Here is a 27,119-nt window from a genome sequence, read left to right as displayed (position 1 = left end):
ATTACCACCAAACTAATAACAACGTTTCTCACGTGCCAGGTTGGAGTTTATTTCTATGACAATGGACACGGCGTGTTAGAAGACAATGACATCTACAATCACATGTACTCAGGGGTTCAGATAAGGTAACGTGCGTTCTCATTCTTCTGACTAAACAGGCGTTGTGTTATTTCCTCCTTTTTAACTGCTTTTGTCACCTTGCTTCTAAAAAGAACTTGTGTGGAATTGAGAGTGGTGGAGAATTCTCGCACTGCGGCTCAGCAGAAGGAATGGTCTCTAATGTAGGCTGCTATTGACCTCTGAGGCGTGTAGAAACTGAAAGCTGTTTGCTGACTTGAAAACAGAATATCTTATTAAGGTTTCAACCAGTCACATTTGTCAGATGTTTCTGTAGAGGCGCTGCCATAGTTTGGCCTTGAGGAACGGAAACTGTAATAAATGATTTCTTTGTATTTCTCTAGAACTGGAAGCAACCCCAAAATCAGACGCAACAAGATCTGGGGAGGTCAGAATGGTGGTATCCTTGTTTATAACTCTGGTAGGTCTGTTTCTGTCATTTATCCCCAATTGTTTCACTTCTGTCATATCATCTTTTCCCATTTTATATACATATTTATTTATTTATTCATTTTTAACTATCTTTCCTACTCCCTAGGGCTTGGATTTATAGAAGACAATGAAATCTTTGATAACGCGATGGCTGGTGTGTGGATTAAAACAGACAGCAATCCTACACTAAGAAGAAACAAAATCCACGATGGAAGAGATGGAGGCATCTGTATATTTAATGGAGGGAGAGGTAATTTTTCCCTTTCTGCCATATACCAAGTGTTCTGGATAAGAGTTTAATTCAGTTTAAGCAGCGTCCATTTTAAAGGACTCTTTAGAAATCCAGCTCTTGTTTTCTGAAGTATTAAAATAGCTGTAACAAACATACGTGGTGCTTTTTAGCCTTAATTACATCACTAATACTCAACTGTGGGAGGCAGAGGGGTAATTAATCTCATCTGAGACGACTGTGTTGATTACTGCTTACGTCAGTGCTCCTATCTCATCTGTGAGCTTTGCCATTTCAATGAAAGGCAGCACTTAATTCAAGTTTCCCAGCCAACATCTTGCATATGAACTTCTTGGGTTTTGCCAGTCTGAAAGAGGAAGGGGAAAAACAAGAGGCGTTTTCAAAGGAATCATTTTAAGGTATTGCTGTCCTATGGTAACAGAAATGCAAGTTAAGCTTTGTATTGGCAGGCTGCTGCTGCTAGCTTTAGAAGACGTGCAGAATGATGCTAGAAGATCTGAAAGTCCAAAGATCTTTCTTCCATACAATTAATATGGCCTTTAGAGGGATTTTGTGTAATTGCGCATGCATTCCCACTTTCCCAAATTCCATTATGTACAGAACGTTATGTACAGTATGTACTGAACGAAGTATCCTGGTATGTTCCTTCCAGTACTTAAAGGCAGCTGACAGGAGTCAGAGTGTCGCTTTTTACACAGTCTGATAGTGATGGGACAAAGGAGGAATGGCTTTAAACTAAAACAGGAGGTTTAGGTTAAGTGTTATGAAGAAATTCTTCACTCAGAGGCTGGTGAGGCCCTGGCACTGCTGCCCAGAGCTGCGGGTGCCCCATCCCTGGAGGTGCCCAAGGCCGGGCTGGGTGGGCCCTGGGCAGCCTGAGCTGCTGGGGGCAGCCCTGCCTACAGCAGGGGTTGGGGCTGGGTGGGCTTTAGGGTCCCTTCCAACCCAACCCATCCTGTGGTTCTGCAGTGACCTTAAACTTCACTCACTAACTTGAGTGCTACTGGTGGGTATTCCTCAAATGGAAGGAATGAACATTGCGCAGAATGGTTACAGGTGAGGAAATGTTTACAATCTGAAATCTCCCGTTTGCTGCTTCTGTAATAGGTCTTCTGGAGGAGAACGATATCTTCAGGAATGCCCAAGCTGGTGTTCTTATCAGCACCAACAGCCACCCCGTGCTAAGGAAAAATCGAATATTTGATGGCTTTGCTGCAGGTTTGTGTTGTTCAGATCAGATTTTGAAGGGTTAGAGCTTAGAGTGAGCTGTTCACCGAGCTAAATCTGTCTCTTTACCCCACGTTACTGAGGGTTTTTAACAAGCGAGTGGGATGGCCTTCAGTCTGTTCTTAATGATTTCGGACTTGTAGCTAAAATACCTTTTATTGCTCACGCGTTAAGGGGTAGGTTGCTGCCAATAGCAGCGCAGGAGAAATGGCATGGGAGATGTGGGTTAATGGTGAAGGTGAGGATGGGGATGATTTTTAGGTCCTCTTCTCGACAATGTGTTTTAAAAAGGTGTTTGAGGAAAGGCAAGGTGTGCGTACCAGAACTTACACGTGTACGTGAAGATGCAGGTTGAGTGCCCAAAAGCCCTGCCCTCCTGGAGAATACCTGGTAATGGTACTGTGTTATTATCAGATGCACTGATAATGTTACCACTAGAAACCATGCGTGCCAACTGTAGGATTCAGTGAGGCTTTGAACCTCAGTTTATAGTGCTGCAGAGCCCCTTTCTGAGCACGTCAATGTACGTTTTCTCCTTGAGCTTATGGTTAAAAACTCAAACACAAGAACACACCGAAACCCTCACAGCTCCGCGGGGAGGTGCAGCCGCACAGTGGCCAAGGACTGACTTCTCCCACTTCTCTTTTCTCTCCTCTGTTCCCAACCCACGGCAGGAATTGAAATAACAAATCACGCAACTGCAACATTAGAAGGCAATCAGATTTTCAACAACCGCTTCGGGGGTTTATTTCTCGCATCTGGTGTCAACGTCACGATGAAAGGTGAGCTGAGCCTTTGTTGGTTGCGTTTGGTCACTTTGTGCTTTAATTTGGTGCTGGTTTGTCTTTGTATTGGATCGCTTCTTGTCAGCTTTGAGCAGCTGCCTTGTGTTGAGTCGTTCAATGCAGAAGTGCCAGAACTCAAACACAGACGTAGAACTAAGTGCTCCGAATGCTTCTAGGCCTTAAAAGGCTGGGGGGGAAAAAAATGACTGGGATGTCTTTGAGAAGTCACTGACTGTGTGTGTTTGTTTTCTCTTTCCCCCCAACAGATAACAAGATAATGAACAATCAAGATGCCATAGAAAAAGCTGTCAGTAGAGGCCAGTGTTTATATAAGATATCGAGTTACACCAGCTATCCCATGCATGACTTCTACAGGTAACAGTTTCTTTCTGGCCACCCCCAGCAGGGTTCCTCAGGCAAACCCCCTCCCTCCTTTAGCAAGGCCCATAGGGGCTGTGCTGTCAGTAGCACGCAGACGTGTCCTCTCAGTTGTGAGAGAAGAGATTGGGTCAGGTTCTGTTGTGCTGAGAACATATGGCTGCCAGCACCCTGAGCCCCGTGGCAGCACACGGCAGTGCTCCTTGTCCAAAACACGCAGCCCAGAGCAAACAGGAGATGCCAGCTGGAGCGAAGATCTCCAGTGTTGAGCTCTTGTGTGTGTCCCAAAGTGCTGCTCTGCCCCCACGCCCTCCCCATCCCATCCCATCCCCCTGGGCTTTGGTTCATGCCCCATGTGTTGTTCTGCAGGTGTCACACCTGCAACACCACGGACCGCAACGCCATTTGTGTGAACTGCATTAAGAAGTGCCATCAAGGACACGACGTAGAATTCATCAGACACGATAGGTATGTTTCCTACCAGCGCGGCAAGCTCTTTTCATGATGAAACAAGAGGACTAAAGAGCTCTGTTTCTTTGTAGGTTTTTCTGTGACTGTGGTGCTGGAACACTGTCTAACCCCTGTACGCTTGCCGGAGAGCCGACACATGATACAGATACACTATATGACTCTGCTCCACCTATAGAATCCAATACATTGCAGCACAACTGAATTCCTTTCAGAACGAAAGTCCTGCCATTCTAATCTCGTAACTGTTGAACCCTTTTCTTTGGAGGAAGTTCTACCTGCCCATTTCTGCAGAAAGAGACTGTGTTCAAGCGGCCGTGTGAGGTGTTGACACTATGGAGCTCAACCTACCAAAAAAGCAAGTGGCAATATGTTGACTCAGGATACCAGAACTGGGCGTTTTAGCATTACTGTGTAAACAAAGACTTGGAAGGGACAGAAGTGAAGAAAAAAACCAACCAACCAACCAACCATAAGCTGCAATTTTGTACAGATACCAACTTGCGAAAGCTGGTGTTTTTACAAGTAGCATTGAAGCGCAGTCCGGTTTGCAGTAGTATATTCTGTAGACAAGCAGCATTCTTTGTTGCTGCCTTTATGGACATGGGTACCAATTTGCTTTTGTAACATGGTAAGAAGAACAAAATGTGAGCTAGCACTTCTGCATTTCTTTTGATTTGTTTGTTTTTCGGTTTTTGTTTTTGTTTTTTTTTTTTAACATTTATTCAGATTGAGAAATATGATTTTAATGCTTTAATCTCATGTAGTTTGTTTCTAATTTCCAGCAAAAAAAAAGAAAAAAAAGAAAAAAAAAAAAAACAAAAAAAAAAGGAAAAAAAAAATCTTATTGTACTTGAATGTGTCCTGTTTTGTTAGCACACCTAGACTTGCTGTAACTGTACTCATGTCCCAGTATGTACGTTCTTTCTATGAAAGAGAAAACACTAATCTTAAATTATATCCAGCAATTTTTCTGGTGTCCTCTGAAGTTAGCAGAATCTCCTCCCCCGCCCCAGCAATAGCCTGTACTCGAACCACCCTAACGAGAGAAAGAGCGAGTGTTTTAATGAGACTTCCTAGACTCTAATGCACTATAAAACAGAGTACCCATGTAACTGAGTTTTGTGAGTGAAATTTTACTATGTTTTAAAGTACACGGTAGAAAGTCTCCTCAAAACAGTCTTGTATTTTACTCTGTTCATAGTTTTTTTTGAACAGTCTGGACATTACTTTACATAACCTGCTGGAAATCGCAGCAATTTCCTGCTCTAATGAAGCTGAGACAAGTATATATACAGCCCTATACAGTTTCATAGCTTTTTTCCATTTATGTGTATTGGTGACAGTGGGTAATCAACAGCCTGAAAGTGTATGCATGTACCATAACATCTAGACTTAATATATTGTGGAGTACTCAATAACCATTATGTAGAGGGTAGGTAAGAATTAAAGGGTTTAATTTCCTAGGAAAGACAATGGAAAAATGGTCATTTTTAAAAAATAAAGTTTATTAGATCATAACGTTGTCTGCTCCCACCTTTCTGACAAACCTGAACAAAAACTCCAGCTTAGAGGTGACTGAGCATCGTGCTCAGCTTCCCGACCGCATTCGCATCGCGAGTGGCGCCGTCCAGCATCCGGCACAGAAACCTGAGGGAGGCAAAACACACCGCTGTCATTGGATGGAGGGGCAAGAGCACCCGACGCACGTGCAGTGGTGTCACAGCTGCTGTCAGCCTACGTGCAAGGGCAGCCCAGCGCTGTCCCCCAGCAGCCACGCTCCTTGCCCTGGGCACAGCAACCCAGGCTCAAACTATGGCATCCAATCTGCTACCTTGCAGCCAGGCTGAATGTGCCTCCCCCAGAGGGCGTATGGCACTTTTGGTCGTCACAAAAATGGGTTTTACTTCCACGCTTCGCTCTTGTAAAGAAAAGCAGCCACCAAATTGTGAAATGGCTGCCAAGTAAGCGACATCCGACTTGAGAATAGAGAACAGAGGCCTCACCTGAATGTTCTCAGTGACATGGTCTTTTTCTCAAACTCTTTTGCCTTTCTGTGCCCTTTCTGAATAACTTCCTCTGGGATGTCAGCAAGCCTTGCTGCATTGAAGCCATAGCTCTTTGGACACGCTCCTTCAATGAATTTATACAGAAATGTAATTGTTTCCTGGCTTGGATCTTCACTCTCATTTTCCACCATACAAGCCTAGAAAGGTGAAATGACCACCAGTTAGTTTATGTCACACAGGACAAACATGCACAGAACGACCTGCTCCCAGCAGAGCTCTGGCACTGAGCAGAAGGCTGCACTCACAGCACGAGCTCTGCCAGCCCGCCACAAAGAATCCCACCCCATCCGCGGGTGCTCAGGATGTGCCCTCACAGCTGATACGCACCATGTGTCCCAGCCGCACGGCCGCGCTGCCCGAGCACTCCTCCACCAAGGAGTGGTAATGGGTGGAGAACAGCGTGCGGCACTTGATGTTCTCAGCCAGCTCTCTGACAACTGCGCTCGCTATCGCTGTTCCATCGAACGTAGCCGTGCCTCGGCCTGGTGGAGGAATGGAAAACCTGTCAGCCCCAAGAACCAAAAAGGCTCCTCCTGCAAGGGCAGGGAGGAAAGCAAGCAGCAGCAGTGAGAGCTACCAGCAGGGCCAAGCGACTGCAGCATCTGCTCCATAACAAACAGCCACTATCTCTTCTGTACTGCAAAAAAGACATTCCTGCTCTGAGACTTGCTGCTGGCATGCTAAAGGTTTGCTGCAGGTAATCTAGCAATGGCCGGCAGGAAAACTCAGCTGGAAATAAATAGGCTAATAGGGATTGGAGGATGGGAGGTGGCGTGCTGGTCCCCAGTGCACCCAAGGGATCCATGTTTTAGAGGGGGTGACGTGGGTAGCATCCAGTTACAAATCAGGGGCACTGCGCTACAACTCCCTCTATGTATCCTGCCCTCATCTGCACAGCCCTACTGCCCATCTCAGGCAGTTCCCATCTGTTACAAAGCAGACCGATTACCAAGTTCGTCCACGAGAACGAGGGAATGCTCTGTTGCATGCTGCAGGATGCTGGAAGTCTCACTTAATTCAACGAAGAAGGTACTTTCACCTTGAAGGAAGAGAAAAAATAGCTGTGAAGGCATTGAAGAGCTGAAGAACAGCTGAAAGCTTGTTTGAGCTGCACTAGGCCTTAGTCGAGCCAAAATGAAACTTGAAGCAAACTCATCATAAACATAAGGTTGGTTGGTTGTTTTTCCTGGCATGAGAAGGGTGGGGGCTTCATTTGGCTGACAGGATGTGTACTGGTTAGGAACCAAACCCTGCTCAACTCACCACTCAGAGCACTGGTCAGATCATTGGCGTGATGAAAAGAGAGGCACAAAGGAAACAAGACAAAGATCTTTTGCCCCTTCTCACTTAAACGCACAAGAGGCAGCCCCAGAATATACATGTGACTTCTCAGTGTGGAAAAAAAAACATATAAAAACAACAGGAAACCTTAAAAAGATTTAAGAAACAGCCTTATTGTTTTGGTGGATGATGACCACGTAATGGATTATTCAAACAATTAAAGCTGCAGTCATCCAAACCAACCCTTCCTAGTAAAAGCCTCACTGCTGAAAACCAAGTGTCTGCCAGGAGTGCCAGCACAGCGGGTCACAGCCCACGACCTGAAATCCTGCTCTACTTGGTTTTCTCTTTAATTCGGTGCTCAGATTGAAGGATTCATTTCCAGATTCCTCACGTGCAACACATTCAGCAGGCTCTGGCTCTCACATCCACTGAGCTGACCCACATCTTTCAGAACAAAGATTGCAAAAAATCCGCACCTCCTTTAGCTGAATCGTGATCCCACACTTAGGAGCACAAAGAATGGTTATTTCTCCAGCCCTGTGACTCCTGGCACACCAGCCCAAGGCTCACATCCCCAGTGTAGCTGTTGCGGCCTACACTTCAGCAAGGAAATGGCCACTGACAAGTGAACCCGAGTGGCAAAACCAACAGGCTCTCAACAATGGCAGACAAAGCACACAGCATCCCTCTCCCACCTGTGTACGGATGTGCCAAGAATCCAACTCCATGGCAGAACACTGGAGCTCAGAAACTCACCTGCCATGATTCTGTCGGAGGCACCGAGCCGTGTAAATACTCTGTCGATGGGTGTGAGCCTGCAGACCTCAGCAGGCACGTAGCATCCCAGCTGAGCCATTATAACCAGGAGACCAGCCTGCAGAACAAACATTGCCACATGTGAACTTGCACTGTGTGCTTGGGGTTCTGGTTCCACACAGAGAACAAGGGAACAAAGCTAAGACTCAAGTACATAAAACTTCCCCTCTGTTTTAACAGCTCCAGGTTGTGGCATCGTTAATCCCTGACTAAACTACTCTGACAGCCTTGAAAACACAGCAAGCAGTGCTTAGAAGGCAAACCCCATGTTGCTTCCCCAGTTGCCTCTTGTTCAACCCAAAGCATCTTTTGTCAGATGACACCAAGTCCTGGGTAAGATCACTTGAAAAAGACAAAGATGCTCTATTGCATTTTCCAACCCTCTCTCACAAGAGGAATAAACCTTTTTCCCCAATAAAGTAAAGAAATAGCCAATCTACTACCTAAATGTGAGCATTTGCAACCAGAATTCTAATTGGGCTGCAGTGTTATTGCAGCACACCACTCAGATCACCACAAGGATCTGAGGATGAACAGCTGTGTCACAAATCCCTTCACCAAAACACAGGCACTCTGGGATACTGTAGCTCGGCAGTCACCTGTCTCATGAGTGTCGATTTGCCACCCATGTTTGGGCCAGTGACTAGCACACAGGAAGCTTCACCACCACCATCTTCCTCCTTACTGCCTATCACGATGTCATTAGGAATAAAGTCATCTCCAAAGAAAGTTTTTGTAATGCAAGGATGGCGCGCGTTTTTCAGTTCCAGGAAGGGAGGAGCACTATCCACAGGCAGTAGAATGACAGGTCGGCACAGTGGTCCATCGCCATCTTGACTGTAGTTAGCAAAGGACATCAGGACATCTACAAGGTTAAAAGAAATTCCACAACAGGAATGATGAAAGAGGTAAGGAACAGCGAGACCCAGCACCCCGCCTGTACTGCCATATTAATGCTGTCATCACAACCAGAGTTTTTAAACCACAAATGAAGGGCCGGCTACAGCCCTTTTTTTTTCCCCCCCCCCTCTAATTTGGCTTAACGTGTCCAGATTTCACCCTTTACTACACAGGAGTGATTTTACTTGAGGTCAAAATTGCAAGGAAGCCCTTACCCAGCACAGCCATGCACTGTACGGCTGTCTGCCAGTCGTGGCTGTTCCTGTCGAAGTTGTAAAACAAACGCCTCATGCAGTCCTTCAGAGCCGCATCTCTTCGCTCCTCAGCACTGATCAGCTCAGCCAGCATCTTCTCGATCTCCTTGGTCCAGTAACGTTTGTATCCCTTCCTGGAGGACTTCAACTCATATTCTTCAGGTAGTTTACGCAACGTGGCGGTTTCTGGTATTTCCATTTGGTATCGATTTTTGCCTGTCCCCCAGTACAGCACGGATTTGACCCCGAGCAGTTTGCGTTGCTTATCTAGGTACGTATGGAAATCCTCCTCAGCGGTTTTAATATCATGTAGTGCTTTATCGTAATCGGAGTCAAAACCTGCCTTTGGAGTGATCACTCCTGTCTTCCGAGCCTGGTTATGATCAAAAGCCGTGTCCCACCTTTTCAGCTCTGCGCTCAAGTCTGGGAAGCGGCCATCTGGATGTTTGTCTTTGCGGGTGACTAACTGCTTAAGGACTCGAGATTTGAAGTCACTGGCGACTTCTTCCATGGCATCGACAATTTCATTGATTACTTTAAACCCCTCCAGCGCAGACAAAAAGTCGGCAATTTTTTTTTTGCTGTATTTAATTTCTTCATAAAAGATGGCCCTGCTGTCAGGATGGTTCTGACTTTTAAGCGGCGATCCAATGCTGTGAATTTTGCTGAGCAGCCTTTCAAGGTCAGGAAGTTTCTTCAGATGCTCACTAATTTCAGTCAGTTTAGCCGGCACCGCCAGAAGGTCCTCGACAGCATCTAAACGATCGTTGATGGATGCGGGATTACAAAGCGGAGCACAAAGCCACTGCTTCAGGAGCCGCTTCCCAAAGGGCGTACAGCAGGAATCGATCCTCTCCAACAAAGTGCCTTCCGTGCTTCCATTGGTTCCATTCTGCAGGACTTCCAGGTTCATCAGAGTGACTCCATCCAGCACCATGCGCCGGTCAGTTCTGGCAAAGGAATTACTGGAACTCGCCATTTTTGCACTATCAGCATCCACGGGGACATACTTCTCAAAGTTGGCCAGCGACAGCAGCTCCTGGTCAATCAGACACTTTTTGAGATAGAAGACAATTCCCCCGAGAGCTGACAAAGCCAGTTCACTGTTTTCGCCAGGAGTTAACCCCAGCGAGTCACTCTCTGAAGTCAGAGATTTGATCACAGAGGGCAGAACACACCCATTCTCAGGGTTTTGGTTCTCCTTGAAATACTCTTCTTCGAGAAGAACTTTTAGTGTTTTAGATGCACTCCAGAACTGGGTGCCAGAGATCAGCCCCTCCTGAATGCAAGAAGTGAGCGAGCCTTTTAGTATCTTCTGAGTGTCCACAGTCAGGTTCCCCTTCTCAAACAGGACCTGAACGGGAGTGTAATGTGCCACTAAAGTCCTAAACCTCGAGCAGTGCCGGTCATCTGAGAACTGGCCAACATAAAACTTCCCAACTGATGTGTCAACAAAACAGACCCCATAAACACGCTGTCCAGAAGAGTCTTCTTTTTCCTTAACACACAGAAGATACTTGTTGTGGTTCTCCGATGGATCACAGTCTATAATGCTGTAAGTCTGAGTCCCTTTGGTAAGGATTCTGCAGATTTCCCGACGTACGACCCTGTCAAACTTGGTTGTGTGGGCCGTTGCCTTGCAGCGTGCTTCCATCATTTCAGGAGTTTCTGTTTGCTCGACACGGGCTATCTTGTAGCCCTTCTGAACCAGAATAGCAGAGAATCTGCCAAATGCAGTCTCTGGAAAGCCAGAATGAGCCCACGAACCCTTCATAAATATCAGGCCCAGCTCATTCACACCAATGACTGCATCCATGTGATACAACTCATAGAATTTTCCAACTTTGTAGCAAATCACCGCATCGAAGTTCTGACTTTTCAGCTGCCACCACCTCCGCATTCCAGGCGTACATTTGTTAAGGTAGTCCTCAGGTACATACAAAGTACATGGGTCATAATCAGGGTCATTCTGTCGCCTCCTGTGTGCATCTTTCTTTTTCCCTTCCTGCAGCCACTCGAGCTTTTCATGCTCCCATGCTGCAAAGCCACTTGTGCCTCCACTGCAAGCATTTGCCTGAGACTCAAAATTTTCAGGGGCTGCAAATGACGTCAGCTTAGACTTGGCTTCTAATGAAACCGGTGCTACTCTTTTGGGCGCTTCAGAATGTTCATTTTCTAAGCTACTCCTTTTAGAAGGCTTGCTAACATTTCCTCTCTTCCGTTTAGAAGGGACTTTTACGGGACTTTCTTCAATGCTCTCTGCATCTGTCTCGGCATCAGTAGCTTCATTTTCATCCACTCCACTACTGGCTTCCTCGCTGCTTGCTGCTTCTTTCACATCAGGCTTGAACTCCACATCAGAACCATCATGATCACTGTCCGAATCCAGCACTCTTCTTCTTTTGGCTTTTATGGCGCTTCCTCTGTTTGGTACTCGCTTATTGCCCTTCACATCCTCCTCGCTATTGCTGTCATCACTGTCGCCTGATGCACTTCCACTCATCTGCTGAAAGAGAAATTATTTAACCTATTAAAAGTTCTGCCCAACAAAATAAAATATCATAGCTTCAAGAAGAAGCACACAAATGCAGTAGCTACGATACTTCAAGCAAAAGACAGGACAGTCACAGCCTCACAGCAGTTTAACTTCACAGAATATTCTTTACTGGGAAATAAATTGCTACCTGCCTGTTGCATAATTGCTCCTCTCTGTATTCCTTACTGCATAAGTGATCCATGTTAAAAACAGAAGCTTCAAACACAAAGGATGTACAGTACACGACAAGCAGCACAAAGAAGAAACACCTCCGTCAGCTAACCATGCTGTTCAGTTCATGCATGTTTAGTACAAAGAAAGGAAACTCCATTTCTTGTCTTTTCAGCCTAAAGCTTTAACAATACTAGTGCCTGTGCTAGAAGAAAGCAGCAATTGAAAGACTGTACTAAGTAGTGTCTTAATGCTGTCACCTGTTGCTGGAAAAATGTCATGCTGGAGAAAAGAGTAGACATGTCCCACTGACAGAAGAGGTAAGGAACACTACTACCCATCAGCAATTTCCTCATACCACAGAAGTTTACTCCAATGTGTGTGGCTGTACTGAAATTGTATAATTAAAATACACTATGAACGCAGCACATTAGAAGATCTCATTTTAGTTACGCCAACAGACTAGTGTTAACAGTATAAGAATTTGCATTTTGGTGCAACTCCACACGATCAGGCTCCAAAACCCAACTTAATGTCTTAAACCAGGCACTCAAAAAGTTATCGTTTTTTATGTAAAGACAAATGAGAAATATTTTACCTCTGTTTCCTCCTCTGCCTCTTCAGTGTCTGAAGGTTCGCTGCACACAGCCAGCTCAAGCCGCTTAGTTTTCTCTTTACTCATCGCATCATCTGCCAGCTCCATTGCTTTCTTAATTTCAGGCTTTGTGCTGTAAAACATTCCTCCCTTCAGCACCTCTCTGTCTGATGAGCCTGCAAAACAGCCATCTGTCAGAAACCGAGCTGGTCCAGCATTTAGCCAGTTAGCGTTCATCTTTCACTTTTAACTGTATTCAAGCAATTAAATAAAATTAGATTATTAATTATATTATTACATATAGTATGTACATTTTATATACCAAGAATATGTATTTTCCCTCCTCTCGCATCCCCATAGAAGTGTAGCTCCTCTTTTCTTGTAGAAGGCAACTACCTGAAAACAAAAAGCAAAGACTACCAGCCTACAGACTGGTTTCTAGAAAGGATCCCCAGAGAAGTTGGATTCACCTTAATGCTATGCTGAATGAATGAATTGTGTATACATAACATACCATATACTCAGTTTGGGGATAGAGAAGAGTATGCCACAGATGGGGAAGGATGATTCCTTTTTCTGCTTTTAGCTGTCTGCATGAAGCAACAGGTTCTGCTTGAACACATCTTTACACTTGTTCTTGCAAGTCACTTGGAAAGCTGCTATTAGCTCAAACTTAAGCTCCAAGTGAACCGTAGGCCAAAGGTAGCTTACTTATGGGCTCTCAGTACCCAAGTATGAAGCTTCAAGGAGCTACTTATACCACATAAACACAACATATCAACAACAAACTAGATCTTCATTTTAGTTCTGCAAATGCAGCGAGGCAATCTAAAAATACTTTGCATTTAATAATGACAAACAGCTGGTTTTAAAAATACACCTGATTCTTTTAGAATGCCTTCAGGAAAGATGCATATGAACCACAGACACATTCACCTACACTGGGCTGTACTAACACTGGAATAACATCACCATTTTAAAACTAATTTTGGCTTAAGTGCAATACCCTTAAGATGGAGCTCCTGTGCCTAATCTTCTTACTCAGGGCAAATGTCAGCTCTCAAATGCTTGCATAAAAACAAGGTCTGACGGTCCTAACATTCTTCAGGATTTTAGGGATTTGCCTTTGATTTTCGTTATACACAAGTGGAAAATAAAAAGAAAAGCTTTATAACATAAGCAAGCTTTCATTGTAACCCAACAAACAATAGAGCTCAGGGTTTTATAGCCACAAACACCCCCCAAAACCCACCAGAACTTACTTTCTCTAACATTAGGAAGTACAAAACATACTTTCACTCTCAACACTGGTCTTGGTTTTGCTGCCTATTTCCTATAGAGAACACCGTACCCTAGATTCTGAACCAAAAGCAGTGGCATCTCTGTTTCAAAGCAAGCAATTTACTGACATCTCCTACCTTTGTATGGCCTCAGGTACTTGATGCTGACCCAGCCCCTCGTGGGACTGACATCAAAGAACTGCACGTGGATGCGAGTGGAGCTCCCTTTCCCTCTGACGATGGTTCCCTCCGTGGGGTGGTTGTAGATGAGGCACGGCCACCAGGGATAGCCTTCCATTTTGGCCCAGACCAAGTCCCCGGGAGAATAAACCCCGGAGACACTGCACAGACAAGAGGCGTACGGGTTAACGAGCGTTCTCCTCACAGAGGAAGGCATGCAGAGCAGCAAGCAGCGTGCCTGAGGAAGGGCCTGGAAAGCTGCTGGGAGGCGTGACCTAGTTCAGCCCTTCAGATCTTTCTAACGGCGCCCACAACCCCCCTCAGCCTTGTTTGTGTGTTTCGCTCCCCTAGACTCCGCCGGACGCTACTTTGCACTCCTTCCCCGATCCACCCGACGTCTCCTATATTTCTTAAGGGTGGAGGAGCGCATAACCAGCCGCTAGTTAAAAGATCCCGGGCTATGCACTGGAGACGGCCAATTTACACAGCCACTCGCCTCCCCCAGGAGGGGAGGGGAGGGCACGGCAGGGCGGACTAAGGAAACGATCAGGACTCCCCGGAGCCCGCGCAGCAGAACGCCCATCGCAGAGCGGCCTGGGCTCGCTCTCCCCGACCCCTGAAGCCCAGCACACCAGAGGCCGCAGATGATCGCTCTGCCCTCCAACCCGAGGCAGGCCCAAGACCCCGCGGCCCGCATCGCTTACCCGCGACCCGTGGCGGCCGCTCCATCCGCTTTGCCATTCTCCTTGCTACGCTCCGCAGGCCTGACGGCGGCCTCGAGGCCGTTCTGCTCCTTGGAAGGGGGGCAGCGGCTCTCCCCGCCGGCGGGCGGAGGGGTGGCGGCGGCCCGCGGCTGCTGGGCCTTGGGGAAGAAGCGGAGCAGGGTGCTCTGACGAGACATGGCCGCGGCGGGAAACGCGACCCGCCACCGGCGCGCGCCAAGACAGCGCGCCAAGACGGCACGGCGCTCCCGCCCACCGCGAGTCCCGCCCACCGCGTCGCACCAACCGCGTCAGGAGGGAGCCGCCATCTTGGCAGCGCTCCGCCCCCTCAGGTGGTGCCTTGCGCTGCTCCGGGCGTGTGCTTCGCCTGGCCGCCGTTCTCGAATTCGGTTGCTAGTGGCTAAATCTCGTTTCGGTGCCCCGCACCTACGCTTCCACGGACAGTAACCCCATCGCCTTCCGTGCCAACGCTTCAAGCTCTCTGTGTGGAAAAAGTTTTCCTACTGTCCAACCTGACCCTCCCCCGGCACAATTTGAGGCCGTTACCAAAAAAAAAGATACCCTCAGGGCAAGGGAAGCACCTGCCTTGGGGCATTTTCTGCCAGGCTGTGCTGTGAGAAGAGCAGCAGTGCAGTGGGGAGGACGTGGAGATGCCCCCAGAGCAGAAGGAGCCTGCGCAGCTGCCAGCCCTTCCCGGTGGGTTTCCAGCTAGGAGCAAAGAAATGGCTGCTGAGGTAACAGGAGCTCTTCTGCCTTTAAAAGCAAATTGTTATGCATTAAAATGCAGTCCGCTGCATGTCCTTACAACGGTGTGCTCGGTTTGTAACAGTACAGAGCAAAATAAGAATCACAGAATCACAGAATCACAGAATTATAGGGGTTGGAAGGGACCTCTAGAGATCATCGAGTCCAACCCCCCTGCCAAAGCAGGCTCCCTACACCACGTCGCACAGGTAGGCGTCCAGGCGAGTCTTGAATATCTCCAGAGAAGGAGACTCCACCACCTCCCTGGGCAGCCTGTTCCAGTGCTCCGTCACCCTCACTGTAAAGAAGTTCTTGCGCACATTCGTGCGGAACTTCCTATGCTGGAGTTTCAGCCCATTGCCCCTAGTCCTGTCCCCACGCACTACTGAAAAGAGACCAGCCTCGCCACTATAGCTCCCACACCTCAGGTATTTATAAACCTGGATCAAGTCCCCTCTCAGCCTTCTTTTCTCAAGGCTAAACAGACCCAGTTCCCTAAGTCTCTCCTCGTAGGGGAGATGGTCCAGGCCCTTCACCATCTTTGTGGCCCTCCGCTGGACTCTTTCCAAGAGATCCCTGTCTTTTTTGTACTGGGGAGCCCAGAACTGGACACAGTATTCCAGATGAGGCCTCACCAGGGCAGAGTAGAGGGGGAGGATCACCTCCCTTGACCTGCTGGCTACGCTCTTTTTAATGCACCCCAGAATGCCATTGGCCTTTTTGGCTACAAGGGCACACTGCTGGCTCATGGCCAACCTGTCGTCCACCAGGACGCCCAGGTCCCTCTCAGCAGAGCTCCTCTCCAGCAGGTCTTCCCCCAACCTGTTGAACTTGTTTTTAACAGCATAAATTCAGGAGGAAAGAAAATAAAACAAAACACGATGTCTCTAAATGCCTTTTAGATTAGATTTTTCCTTCTCTAAAACTCTCGTTTGAGGTTGCGGACCAACAGCTCTCCCAGCTGCAAAGCACAGGTGTAGTAAAAGCATCAGAACTGCAAGGAAGGGATTTGGCCACCAGAGGTCTCACAAAGCCAAGCAAAATATATTAAAACCGGGTTCCTTCCGAAGGAATTCTTTCTGATCGGTTTCCTGAGCCCCGTGGAAGACTTTTTGGTGCTCGGATTCGTTTTGGTAGCTCTTGAGTATCTCCAGGCTGACAGGAGCCCGTGAGTCAGTCCCAGCCGTGATGTGTAGATTTGCTGATGTGTAGATTTGGCATAACTGGAGATCTAAGAAGAGACCACAGTCACTGGAGTTACAGAATTAGAGAGGTGCTGAGGTTGGAAGGGACCTCTGGAATTCATCTCAGCTGTCTCATCAAGCAGGGCTAGGAGGAGGAGGTTGCCCAGGACCACGTCCACAGCCTTTCTGGGTAACCTGTGCCAGTGGTCTGTCACCCCCACGCTGAAATTCTGTTTATTGGGGAATCTTTTATTTAGCTCTCATGATTAATAGCAAGGTATCGATCACCCACTTACATTCACTAATTCCCTCATAAACGTTTCACAGTCACCCAGCTGGGAGACTAACTCCAGCTGTTGATTTAAAACCAGAAGCACCCATGGCTTTGAGGTAGACGTTCAGGAGCTTCCTCAAGGCCTTTTGTTTCATCGTATGCATACGTATGTATTTGATATAATCCCATAGCCTTGCGATTAGCGCACTTCTTGGATGTAGCCTGGATTATACAATTTATGGTTGATGTTAGTAGACTGGGACAGGTTCATCAGACTTGGTGTTCAGAGTTCTCAGCTCTTGTGGATTCAGCAGAACTGCTTGTCTCTGGAGCTTAGAAGCTCATGGGAGAATTTCACATGTTACAAACATATTTTCCTTTTCTTCAGCCTGCTGTATTCTGGTACCTCTTCCTCCATCCACACACATACCTGTAGAGCCATTCAAACGCACACAGAGGAAGCTTTTATGATATGGTTTTCAGTTTCCTTCTAGTAAAATATCTAATTCTATTACATCTAATTTGTATTTATTTGTATTATTCTGTTTAACCTCTGTTACTGATTGCACAGATACGTTAGAAAGGAAGAGTGACTTCTCAGCTGAGGGATCATATGGCTCTGTGTCGCCAGACACAGCCAAGAGCAAATCGAGCTCAGGGAAAAAAGCAAGGGTGCAGACAGCACAGAGTAGGTCCTCACCGAGATGGATGCAGACTTAGAAGATGTGAATGGCGTGGGCAGAGCTGGGTGCTGGTAACCCCTGCAATAACTCTTAAAAAAAACAAGGAAGTGGATCAGGTCCTGGAGCAAACAGCAAAGGAAATAACTCTGAGGTGCAAATAGCTTAATGGGAGGTAGAAAAAGAACCCGGTGCTTCGTTTGATTAATGTATGCCCTTTCTCTGCGGTTGACTTGAACTCCCTTTATACTGATGAGACAATCAGAAGTAACCTTTAACGTGGTTCTAAATACTTTATGGGCCTTACCTTGTTGATAAAGGAGGTACCAGACCAATCTCATGATAATGAGCTGTTAGTTGCAAGGTGGAACGTTTACAGAAGTAGCTTAATCATGCTAATGTAGACGTGACTGAAGACAACGCTGACCTTACTAAAAAATTGACTCCCGAAGGAGAATTCAAGCATGAGTCTGTGTATTACATGAGCTGTAAATCAGGTAACCCAGAAAGGTTAAGGTTTAAGAAAAATGCAACCATGACAAAATGTTAGAGAGACATCAGTACTCACAAATATCAGAATACAATTGATCTGGTAGGATGGGAACAACCCTAATATGCTAATTTAGCTGAGAAAAAACAATGTATTAGAGGGCTCTAAAAGCTTAAAGGGTATTAGTAAAGGAAAAAATACTTAAAGGGTATTTTTCCTCTGTGCAGTTTACTACTTCTCAGTTTCCTCCTCGACATCCAGCACGCTCAAAAGGCTACACAAGGGTATGAAAATATTGCTGTTTATTCAGTAACTTATAGATCTGTAGTTGGGTTGAGAAACCACCTTTATTTTAGTAACAGATTTTTTCTCTTTCCATGCTTTTTACATCTGTAGCTATATATCTTCCCTGTACCAATTTTAGAAGAACTTAGCAGCAATGTATGTTTGTTTATTTAGGGTCTCTGATTACACAGTGACTTAAACCTTTGTACTATTTTCCTTAAATGACAAAGCAGCGATAAAAACAGATGAAACTAAAACTTCTGAAGAAAAAAATGACATTTTAGGGGGTTATGTTTCCATTATACCTTCCTTTAGGTGTAGGTCTGCAGTAAGACCAGAGCTGCTGGAATGACATAAATACAACTACCAGAACGTACAAAAACCATAAGAAAAGTTTAAGTGTAACCCATGAAATCAACAAAAAGATGTGGTCAAACTGCAGAATACGACTCCAATTCAGATCGTTTTTTCTGTGTGATACACTATAGATCCCTGCATGGTAATAGGATGTCATCACCCCCTCCAAAAAAAGAAAGAAGACCATGACTGAAGATGATTGAACCTTTTCTTCCCTGTAGTTCTATCAGTCATCTGCTTATTTCCTCAAATTCAAGATGCTTCTGCTTTCTACAAGAGGAGCAGCCACCCACACTTACCCTGCTTCCTGCCTTCTGTTGTATTGTGCTTCTATCAATAATATGACTGCATAAGGGTTTTTGATTACATAGTTCAATTGTTTCAAGCTGCAGAGAAAAAATAAGTCCTAAACTTAAAACAAGACGAAACCAAAGCCATGCAGTCAAACAGCCTAACCTGCATAGCACAGGACATTGGATTCCCTGAATTGATCCCTGTTTAAATCGGACAGTCTCTGGTGGAAAACAATTTTGATGTAAAGATTTGCAAAGACAGATCACAACAGTGATCACAACAGTGATCTGTCAGTTAAGCAACGTGAGATATCTACAGTTGTCGAGGCAGGGGATATAAATTTAAGCTAGATGGATAGGTTTAAGCATGTTCCTCCCCCCCACAGCACTGAACTAACGAATGGGTGTTGCTAAAAGAAAGGCTGTGTATTGTGCTTGACAACATCTTACTTCAGAGAAGTCCTTTGTTGGCACTTAGGATGGGTGAGAGAGGCCACTGGAAAGCAGCCTGGGAAGTGCAGTTGCTGCCTGGAGAATTAAATGCTTCAATTCTGCATCCCTGCCAGGTGCCACTTGGTAAGCCAAAGGAAAATTGGTTCTTCTAATTAGAATGCGGGAGGGGAGGAGGGAAATGGAGTAAGGGGAGAAAGATTTCTTTATTTCCTTCTTAAATGTATAACTTTGTTCCTTATGGGGAGCTAATCTCCTGCCAAGTATCATTGGCAGTATATCTGGAGAATGCATTCCAAAAGTTGTTTCTTTGTTGAATGTCAGGAGGTGCAGATCAGGACAAGGATGAGGTGACATGGGCTGAGGTCTGTTCTGCAGTGACGCATGCTTCGTGTTTCACACTGAATGAGCACTGTGGCCTCTGAGCCCTGTCCATCCTGGATCTGCTCTGACTCAGTCCTCGTCTGGTAACTGTTTCTCATAGTAAGATGTAGTTTAACTATGAACCTTTATGAATGAATATATATATATATATATATATATTTCTTCAGCTTTTATGAGGAAATGAAAAATTCATACTTAGTGCAAGGTAGAGCAGGGATCACTCCTGGGTATGTGTGGTTTAATATAAACCTGTGGAAACACAGGAATTGAGCTCCCTTGATGTCCATCAGGACTCTCACCTAGCTCATCCCCAGGCTGACTGTGCCATGCTGTTCTCTTTCCTGTACCATATCACATCCTTTGTTCCTCTCTGTACAATTTTTGCCATCCTTCACAAGCTCAAGGCCTCTCTCCTTGTTTTTGGCCATATGTGCCATATCCCTCTTCACAAGCTGCAGACAGATGCAAGGTTTTCCCATTCTTTTTACTGTAAACCTTCTTTTTCCCTGCAGGTACATCCAGTCATCACTAAAAGCTCCATTTTGTGCCATTTTCCTTCTTCTCTTTACGAAGAAAGCAATGCAATGTGCTATATAATATTCTCTACCCAGCTGCTGTTTAAAACTAATGTAAAGGCAGTGTTATGCTGTAAGGTGTTGCTCAGTAGGTGGTTATCAGTCTGTCCTTGTGCCCTTCCCACTTCTAACAAATACATTAATGCCTATAACTGAAAGAAACCAGCAGCAAAGCCTGAAGACAAATACAACACATTTGTTGTCCAGTTCATTATTGATACTTCTTTAAAGGTAACGTGAAATGTCATCAAACCATCAAATAATGACTGGTACAAGTGCTCTACTGGATTCAGAATAGTTGCCATTGAAATCAGTTATTAATAGAATTGATTTGGTATATGGTTTGTTTGCTGATGTTATATTATAACCTGCAGTCAGTTTAGTAATCTTCCATCGTAGCTGTTAAAGAAAATTGAAAATACATTGGCTATATCTGGATGACTTGCTATTTATGATACAGTGCAGCAGTTAAGCAAGCGGAGGAAACAGTTGGGCAAGGAGAGATAGCGACCCCATGGGCAATTTGCCTGCAGTACAGAATGATTAAGTGCGTTTGTGCAGCTGGCACCTGCACCTTGGAGATCCAAGGGATTTAGAACTAAATACATTCCATGTAAGGATGATGGCACATCTTCACAAGTTAGAGATGGTGCCAAATACACCAATTCCTTCTATAGATCAGGCTCTATAAATTTTTTCCTTTCTCAAGCGAGTTTCCATTTCGGTTTAAAAAATCCCGTAAGATATATTGATATCTAAAAAAAGCTATTATCTAACAATGTCCTTCTCCACCCTTTCCTTAAGCGCCGGCAATTCAGTCATGAACCTATGCCAACTGTTTTACCATGGAACTGTATAGTACTGCACTGATTAGTGCAGTGGGACCCAACACAGCCCTGCTGGTCTGTGCTCAGCACAGCCATTAGCTGAAGCTTCGGTTTTAGGATCACTGCAGCATTTTCTTCTCTGTTTCTCTGTGGCGAATTCAAAAGAAATGTGCCTAAGGTTCTTCTGGCACAGCCAACAAGATGTTGTGCTGCATGAAGTCATTGTTTGACCTGTCTATTACCATGTATCTTGAATATCCTATATTCATAGTAGTCATGCAGTGCAGCTTCTGTGCTAATAGAAATACACCTAAATGGTTTTCGCTTGTCTTGAAGCATCTGCTTCTCCTCCCACATTCTTCCTTAAATCTTAACTGAGGATCTCAGAGAATGTCCTGCTTCATAGTTAAACCAGCTCATCTGGTTGGTGTGCTTTCTCTGTTAATGGAAAGTGTACTTCATTACTTTGAAATGTCCTTCTGTTGGAAGAATAACTAAACATCTTAATTACACTTTGCTAATACTTTGGGGAAAGCTTGTTTGCTGTCTTTTCCCTCTTCCCTCACATGGTGCCTTCCTTACCTATCAGCCAATTGCAGCTGGGCAGCACTTTGTAATTTTAGAAGAAACTCATGGAAACAGATGGCCCCATGATTTTTGGTGAGGACTGCTGAACTCCTTTATCTAATTTAAGTAAAATCTGTGAGCTGACAGCAGGATAAGACTTGTGCTATATTGCCAGCCTCAGGCATCAAAAAATAACACAGATTGAAAATGTAATGTAATGAACTTTTTAAGCTTGTCTGGTGATTTTTTTCTTTGAAGCTCCTAGTGGTTCAACTTTCAAATGTTTCTCTAGAAATATGAAAGCTAAGAACCTGCCTTCCTTTCAAGTCAAAGCTTGAATTCCCATGAAATGCTGGGGATTTGGAAACTGGGATTTCATGGAAAGTATTGTATATTGTGAATTTCACAAACAAACAAAATCGAAGCAAGCAAAATCGATAGCCACGCTGAGCTTCATTGCATGCGGAAATACAGAGCTATGCACTTTTCAAGTGCATTTTTCTGCACGCTAAGGATTTTGGAACCATGCTCCAGATTAGTGACAGGGAAAAGAAGAAAACCAACCAACTGCTTCTCTACAAGGCGCTGGTTTATACGTGGTCAGAGTGGTTAACAGTAAAAGGTCAGACAAAGAAGTTCAAAAGGGGAACATTAGGCCAATATAATTAGGTGAGGAAAAGCCAAAAGGAGAAGACAAGGATTGGGGTGTGGGAGAGGCAAAAAAGAAAAATGGTTGAAAAGGAGGCCAGGAATCAGTGGGAGCTGGAGAAAAGGGAGCCTAAAGAAAAGTGCAGCTGTATCTGCATTGGGACTGCATGGGAGCCATTCTGAAGAAACACCTCAGGTCTCAGCCCCACCAGCAGTTCCGTGCCCTGGGAGCAGCTGCAAGTCTCCAACTGCTCATGAATCCCTTTGCCTTTCTGCCAGCTCTACTACCTGAAACAAAGTACGTCTTCATGACTTTATATTGGTTTCCTGTTAGCGATTATTTGTAAACCTCTCATTAATGCAATGTTGTTTGCTAGGACACTGGATAGCTCTGTGTACTTTATGCAGTAAGATAAATTGAAATAAATAATCTAATTAGAGAAACAGTTTCTAATTGCAGCTACTAAAGGATTAGCACCACCATGAGGTGTTAATGCAATCTTAATCATGGCTCTGTTACAACCGACAGAGCAAATAAAATGCTTTCCTGTTAAAAGTATCCAATTCATTTCACAGATGACAAGAAAGCTGAAGTAATTTTTGCAAGTTAGATCACTTGGGCCCGGAATGGTTCTTCTACTTTCTAAGGGACAATAAAGAATACATATATTTTAAGCAATGCAACAAAAACAAAATATAGTTGTATACAAGGTGGTATATCGTGTGTGTAAATGAAGAGCTTCAAGTCGCTCGGAGCCACACTGCAGTTCCAGCACATAATGTGTTTATTTATGCTCTCATGACACTCTTGTTATTTTAAAGTCATTACTAGCTTTATGTTAAACCCCTTTCCCAATAAATTACTGTTAGAAAGCCGTTATAATTTTAAGATTGTCTACAAAATGTTACAAATTATACTTCCTTTTACTCTCCTACATAATGTATTTAGACTACAGGATCTAGCTAGAATGATTGCATTTTACTTTGCCTTTCCCAGAGCAGTTGTTACATTAAAACAAAAGTAATATTTTGTAATATTGCAGATTCTTTATTTTTTTAATATTTGTACTGTACAGCATATCTCTGAGATTCTGTGAGGTAAATCAGAGCTCCCCTACCAACAACAAAAGTAATTCTATTAAGTAAAAGCTAGACAGTTATGCGATTATTCATTTTGAAATACAGCAGAAAGTAACGGAAAAGAAATGAAACAGGGAGAAATGCTCTCTGACTCGTGAATGATATTCCTTTGGTTTGCAAGGCAGCACGTCAATAGTGCATCATTAAATTTGGAAGAGTACATCACTGGCATGTAAATGTCATGGAATCACAGAATGGCCTGGGTTGGAAGGGGCCTCAAGGATCATGAAGCTCCAAGCCCCCTGCCATAGGCAGGGCCAGCAACCTACACATTCAGTACTAGACCTGGCTGCCCAGAGCCCCATCCAGCCTGGCCTTGAGCACCTCCAGGGATGGGGCATCCACAGCCTCTCTGGGCAGCCTGTTCCAGCACCTCACCACTCTCATAGTAAAGAACTTCCCCCAACATCCAACCTAAATCTTCCCTCCTTCAACTTAAAACCATTTCCCCTTGTCCTGTTGTTATCTGCTCTTCACAAGACTTGACTCCCCATGTCCGTGAGGCTCGTGGTCAGATCACTATTCACATTTGTCTTTTGAAAAAGGAATTCATAAATAGTTGATGGTTTCCTACCAGATTTACTCTCACAAAACAGTTCTGCTTTTAAGAAGACTGATATCTAAAAGAGAATTACTGCAAATTAACTGGTTAGATTTTCATTTGCATCAGCTTAAGAGTATGGAAACAGTGAGTGATATGTCAGTAAGTGTGTGAGAAGAAAGTCTGATTTTACATAGTTTCAAGAGGAAGAAGTGTGAATTACTCTCAAACAAGACTTACATGCACATTTGATTTATTCTCTATGCATTCATTTGCAGTATTCTATTTTCGTATGCAGTCAAGTATAGATGATTCTGCAGTATATCTAATATTGTTTAAAGTTGAACACTGAGAGATTTAAATATAAATTTAGTTGAAACGCTTCATACAATTAATTCATTCGTGGACAATACAGTTTGGGATCGAATGGTCCACCTTGCAAGTTTGTGTAGGAATTTGTCCAGTAAATTTCAGCCACAAATACAGAAAAATCCCCTAAGATGTGAAGATTGTCTTAATATAATGCTTCATGATGAGAAGTGCCACTTTTTCCATTTTAAAATAATGCTTTATTTAAAACCAAGTTAATTATTTAAGATGACATGACAATATATGGAAATCAAACGATAGAATTTCAAGACCATTTGGTTTGACTTAACAATCATTGTTATTTTCTATTCTGATGAAACCACGGAATTTTCTTTTGAGTAGATCTAAAACAATCAGCTTTTACTACTTAAGTATTTGTTTAGCTTCTGTATTTATTAATATGCCACCTTAAAAAACCGCTCTGGATTACTGATATACAAAATACACTTTGAATTAAACTCTATCACTTACCTTCTGTTGGCAGATACGTTACATGGAATGGGAACCTGGCCTACGTCCTGCACAAAGCTGCTGAGGACTTAGAGCTGCATATGACTTAGAGATGCTTCCGAGTTTTCATATGGTAAGTTGATGCGCTGATGATTTAGAGGACTTCATGAATTATAGAAAGATTGCTGGCAGACATCATACGGTTGGCTTTTCAAAGATTCTTCAAAAATACTCCTCACCAAAAACTATTAAAGAAATTAAATTTTCAGAGGATTGGAAGATAGGTCATTTTATGGCCTCACTAGGAGCAAAAGTAAAGGTGTAACCGTCACTTTTCAAGGTGGTGAAGGGTCAACAGTAATGTCTGGATGTCAGACTGGTTTCATCCAATGTTTTCACCAGTGATCCTGCAAAAGGCAGTAAAATCTCAAAATCTGAAAATTAGTTGTCAAAAGATGCATTGATGATGAGGAAATGATGAGGAGTTAGGAAGGTGCAAGATGAACTTCAGTGCAGATAAAAGTGTAGCTGCATATGTTAGAGGTCTGATGGTCACACTTACATGACATTGAACGTGGAACTGGCTGAGTACTCAGAGCAGATCTCTTGTAGTCAGCACTGGGAGGTCACTGATGTTGTTGGCTCAGAGTACAGCAGCAGCTGGAATAGTAAAAAAACACCATCAGATTAAGTCCTGAGAGCAGTATGGATAGCATATCCTGACCACCATGAGGGACTGCAGCAAACCCACAGCTTGCAACTTGTGTGCAGGCAGATCTGGTCCCACAGGCTTGCAGAAAACTATGGAAAAATACTAGGCTTTATGATGAAAACTATATGCCAAAGGCTTGGACATCTAACATGCCTTGCTTTTCCACTGGAAGGCATTTTGTGAAGTTTCTGTAGCTGGAAGTCAAACACCTCTACCAACTCTGCAGCCACAGGGAGCTCCCAAGGTAGTCTGACAGTCTCTTTGTTCCATTCCCACCGTTGGAATTATGGGATTTCTGTGGGAAGGACTGACTTGAGGGTAAGTGCCCTCTCAAAGTTCCACAGTTTCCCCACAGAAACAGGTACCACTGAAAACATCTCAGCTGTATGGCTTCCTCCTTCCCTCTCCCTCAGTGGCTCAGCACAGCACCCTCATTTGCACTGCGCTGAGTGAAGTGAGGGATTTCTTTGTTCACAAGGCTGTGACATCCATGCTCAGGCAGACACAAGCCAGGATTACTTGGTTGAATGGAGCTACAGCTTAGGATGGAAGTATTGATCAGCAAAAGCACTGAGGAGTTCCTCTTAGAGCATGAAAAATGAAAAAAACAAAACTTTGTCCCCAAATCATGCTCAGAGACTCACCAGCAGCCTCTGCAGCACAGATCATTATCAAAAGCTCCTCACTTATAAGCAAACAACTGCATATTGCGTTCACTTCATGTCCAAGTGCTCTCAAAACCTGCTGCAGATAGATCACTACTGAGAAACAGTGCAGACTTTTTGTTCCTCCAAACTGATGCACCACTTCTTTTTTCTTCTTTTTTCTTCTTTTTTTTTTTTTTTAACTTTTTATGATTCACATTCTCCCCTTAGTCACAGCAATAAACATCTAGTGTCACTGGGCTTACAGAGATCCACTGCTCTGAAATGCTCCCCTGACAGCTGAGCTGGGTTACCAGGGTTGCTGTCAGCAGCCAGCCCTGGGATAGATGCAGTGTTGCTGGCTTCAGTAAAGTCAAGTGCCTCAGCTACCACAACAAACCTGCTCTGTCAGTGATGCTCTCAGGTGCTGAGAGGTCACAACACTGGGGAGGCAGGAGAGGAACAGCTGCAACAGCTCAAGCTGGAGCGCAGCAGGGAGTCTGGTTGAGGCCTGTGCTGCTGATTCCCAACTTTCTACTTAGTGTAAGCAAGCAGAAAGACATTTGCTGTTTGTCAATGTATGGAGCTAATGAGAAGAAAGCAAAAATAGGTAGAAATGCATAAACGTATTTAATTTGCTTCACATTTGTAAGTCAGAATGCTTTTTCATGACTACTTTCAATTCTATTTTCTTTTGAAACCCCACTGAGGTTTTCTTTAATCTGCAAGCCAAGAGTATGCTGGAGGTGATGTTAAGTTCAGCATGGGACAGAGCCCTCAGTCAGTGACATGCCAAGGTGACTTCTAGTGAACCAGTAATGGGCATTGGTTTAGACCCTTGAGACCCTTTAGACCCACACTGTCCAATTACAAATACTCAAACCAACTACTGTTAGCTCATTAGCAGCCAGTCAATTAAAACAGCTTTGCCCAAAGAGGAAAGAAAGCTCAAAGCCTTCACTAATGGCAAAAATACTTACATGATAACAGTTGAAAATAGTAACCAATATCAAAAGGCCAGACTATGCCTCCTGTTAGAGT

The 27,119-nt window shown here is 44.5% G+C and overlaps 2 protein-coding genes and 1 long non-coding RNA gene across 6 annotated transcripts in view; 1 reads left to right on the top strand and 2 right to left on the bottom strand.

Annotated features, from left to right (window-relative positions):
* Positions 1–5,176, top strand: part of FBXO11 (F-box protein 11) — a 62,052-nt gene extending 56,876 nt beyond the window's left edge. For both annotated transcript variants that reach the window (XM_072330796.1, XM_072330795.1), the window contains exons 16-23: positions 40–125; positions 462–538; positions 656–799; positions 1,907–2,017; positions 2,701–2,808; positions 3,078–3,186; positions 3,559–3,657; positions 3,732–5,176. In XM_072330796.1, coding sequence (XP_072186897.1) covers positions 40–125; positions 462–538; positions 656–799; positions 1,907–2,017; positions 2,701–2,808; positions 3,078–3,186; positions 3,559–3,657; positions 3,732–3,861 — 864 coding nt within the window. In that variant the 3' untranslated portion in view covers positions 3,862–5,176. The remainder of the gene's footprint in view (positions 1–39; positions 126–461; positions 539–655; positions 800–1,906; positions 2,018–2,700; positions 2,809–3,077; positions 3,187–3,558; positions 3,658–3,731) is intronic.
* MSH6 (mutS homolog 6) lies at positions 5,151–14,732 on the bottom strand. 2 transcript variants are annotated; one of them, XM_072330793.1, is made up of 10 exons: positions 14,447–14,732; positions 13,701–13,903; positions 12,286–12,458; positions 8,942–11,486; positions 8,426–8,691; positions 7,767–7,884; positions 6,676–6,765; positions 6,054–6,208; positions 5,664–5,863; positions 5,151–5,307 (listed from the first exon to the last, which is right to left on the bottom strand). In XM_072330793.1, the coding sequence occupies exons 1-10, from the start codon at positions 14,641–14,643 to the stop codon at positions 5,226–5,228; spliced, it is 4,029 nt and encodes a 1,342-aa protein (XP_072186894.1). In that variant the 5' UTR covers positions 14,644–14,732; the 3' UTR covers positions 5,151–5,225. The 2 variants fall into 2 exon arrangements, with proteins under 2 accessions (XP_072186894.1, XP_072186895.1); XM_072330794.1 differs by having other exon boundaries at positions 8,942–11,483.
* Positions 14,733–16,121: 1,389 nt separating this feature from the next.
* Positions 16,122–27,119, bottom strand: part of LOC140249490 (uncharacterized) — a 52,817-nt gene continuing 41,819 nt past the window's right edge. Inside the window, exons 2-4 of one of the 2 annotated variants that reach the window (XR_011903022.1) lie at positions 25,285–25,382; positions 24,744–25,129; positions 16,122–17,096 (exon numbers count right to left, since the gene is read on the bottom strand). This is a non-coding gene — a long non-coding RNA (uncharacterized lncRNA). Of the gene's footprint in view, positions 17,097–23,246; positions 25,130–25,284; positions 25,383–27,119 lie in introns of those variants that run through there. The other variant, XR_011903021.1, reaches the window with a different exon arrangement.

Source organism: Excalfactoria chinensis, chromosome 3, assembly GCF_039878825.1.
Source record: "Excalfactoria chinensis isolate bCotChi1 chromosome 3, bCotChi1.hap2, whole genome shotgun sequence".
In the NCBI taxonomy this organism is placed as follows: Eukaryota; Metazoa; Chordata; class Aves; order Galliformes; family Phasianidae; genus Excalfactoria; species Excalfactoria chinensis.
The sequence above is the reverse complement of the archived record's forward strand: the minus strand, read 5'-3'. Positions and strand labels throughout refer to the sequence as shown.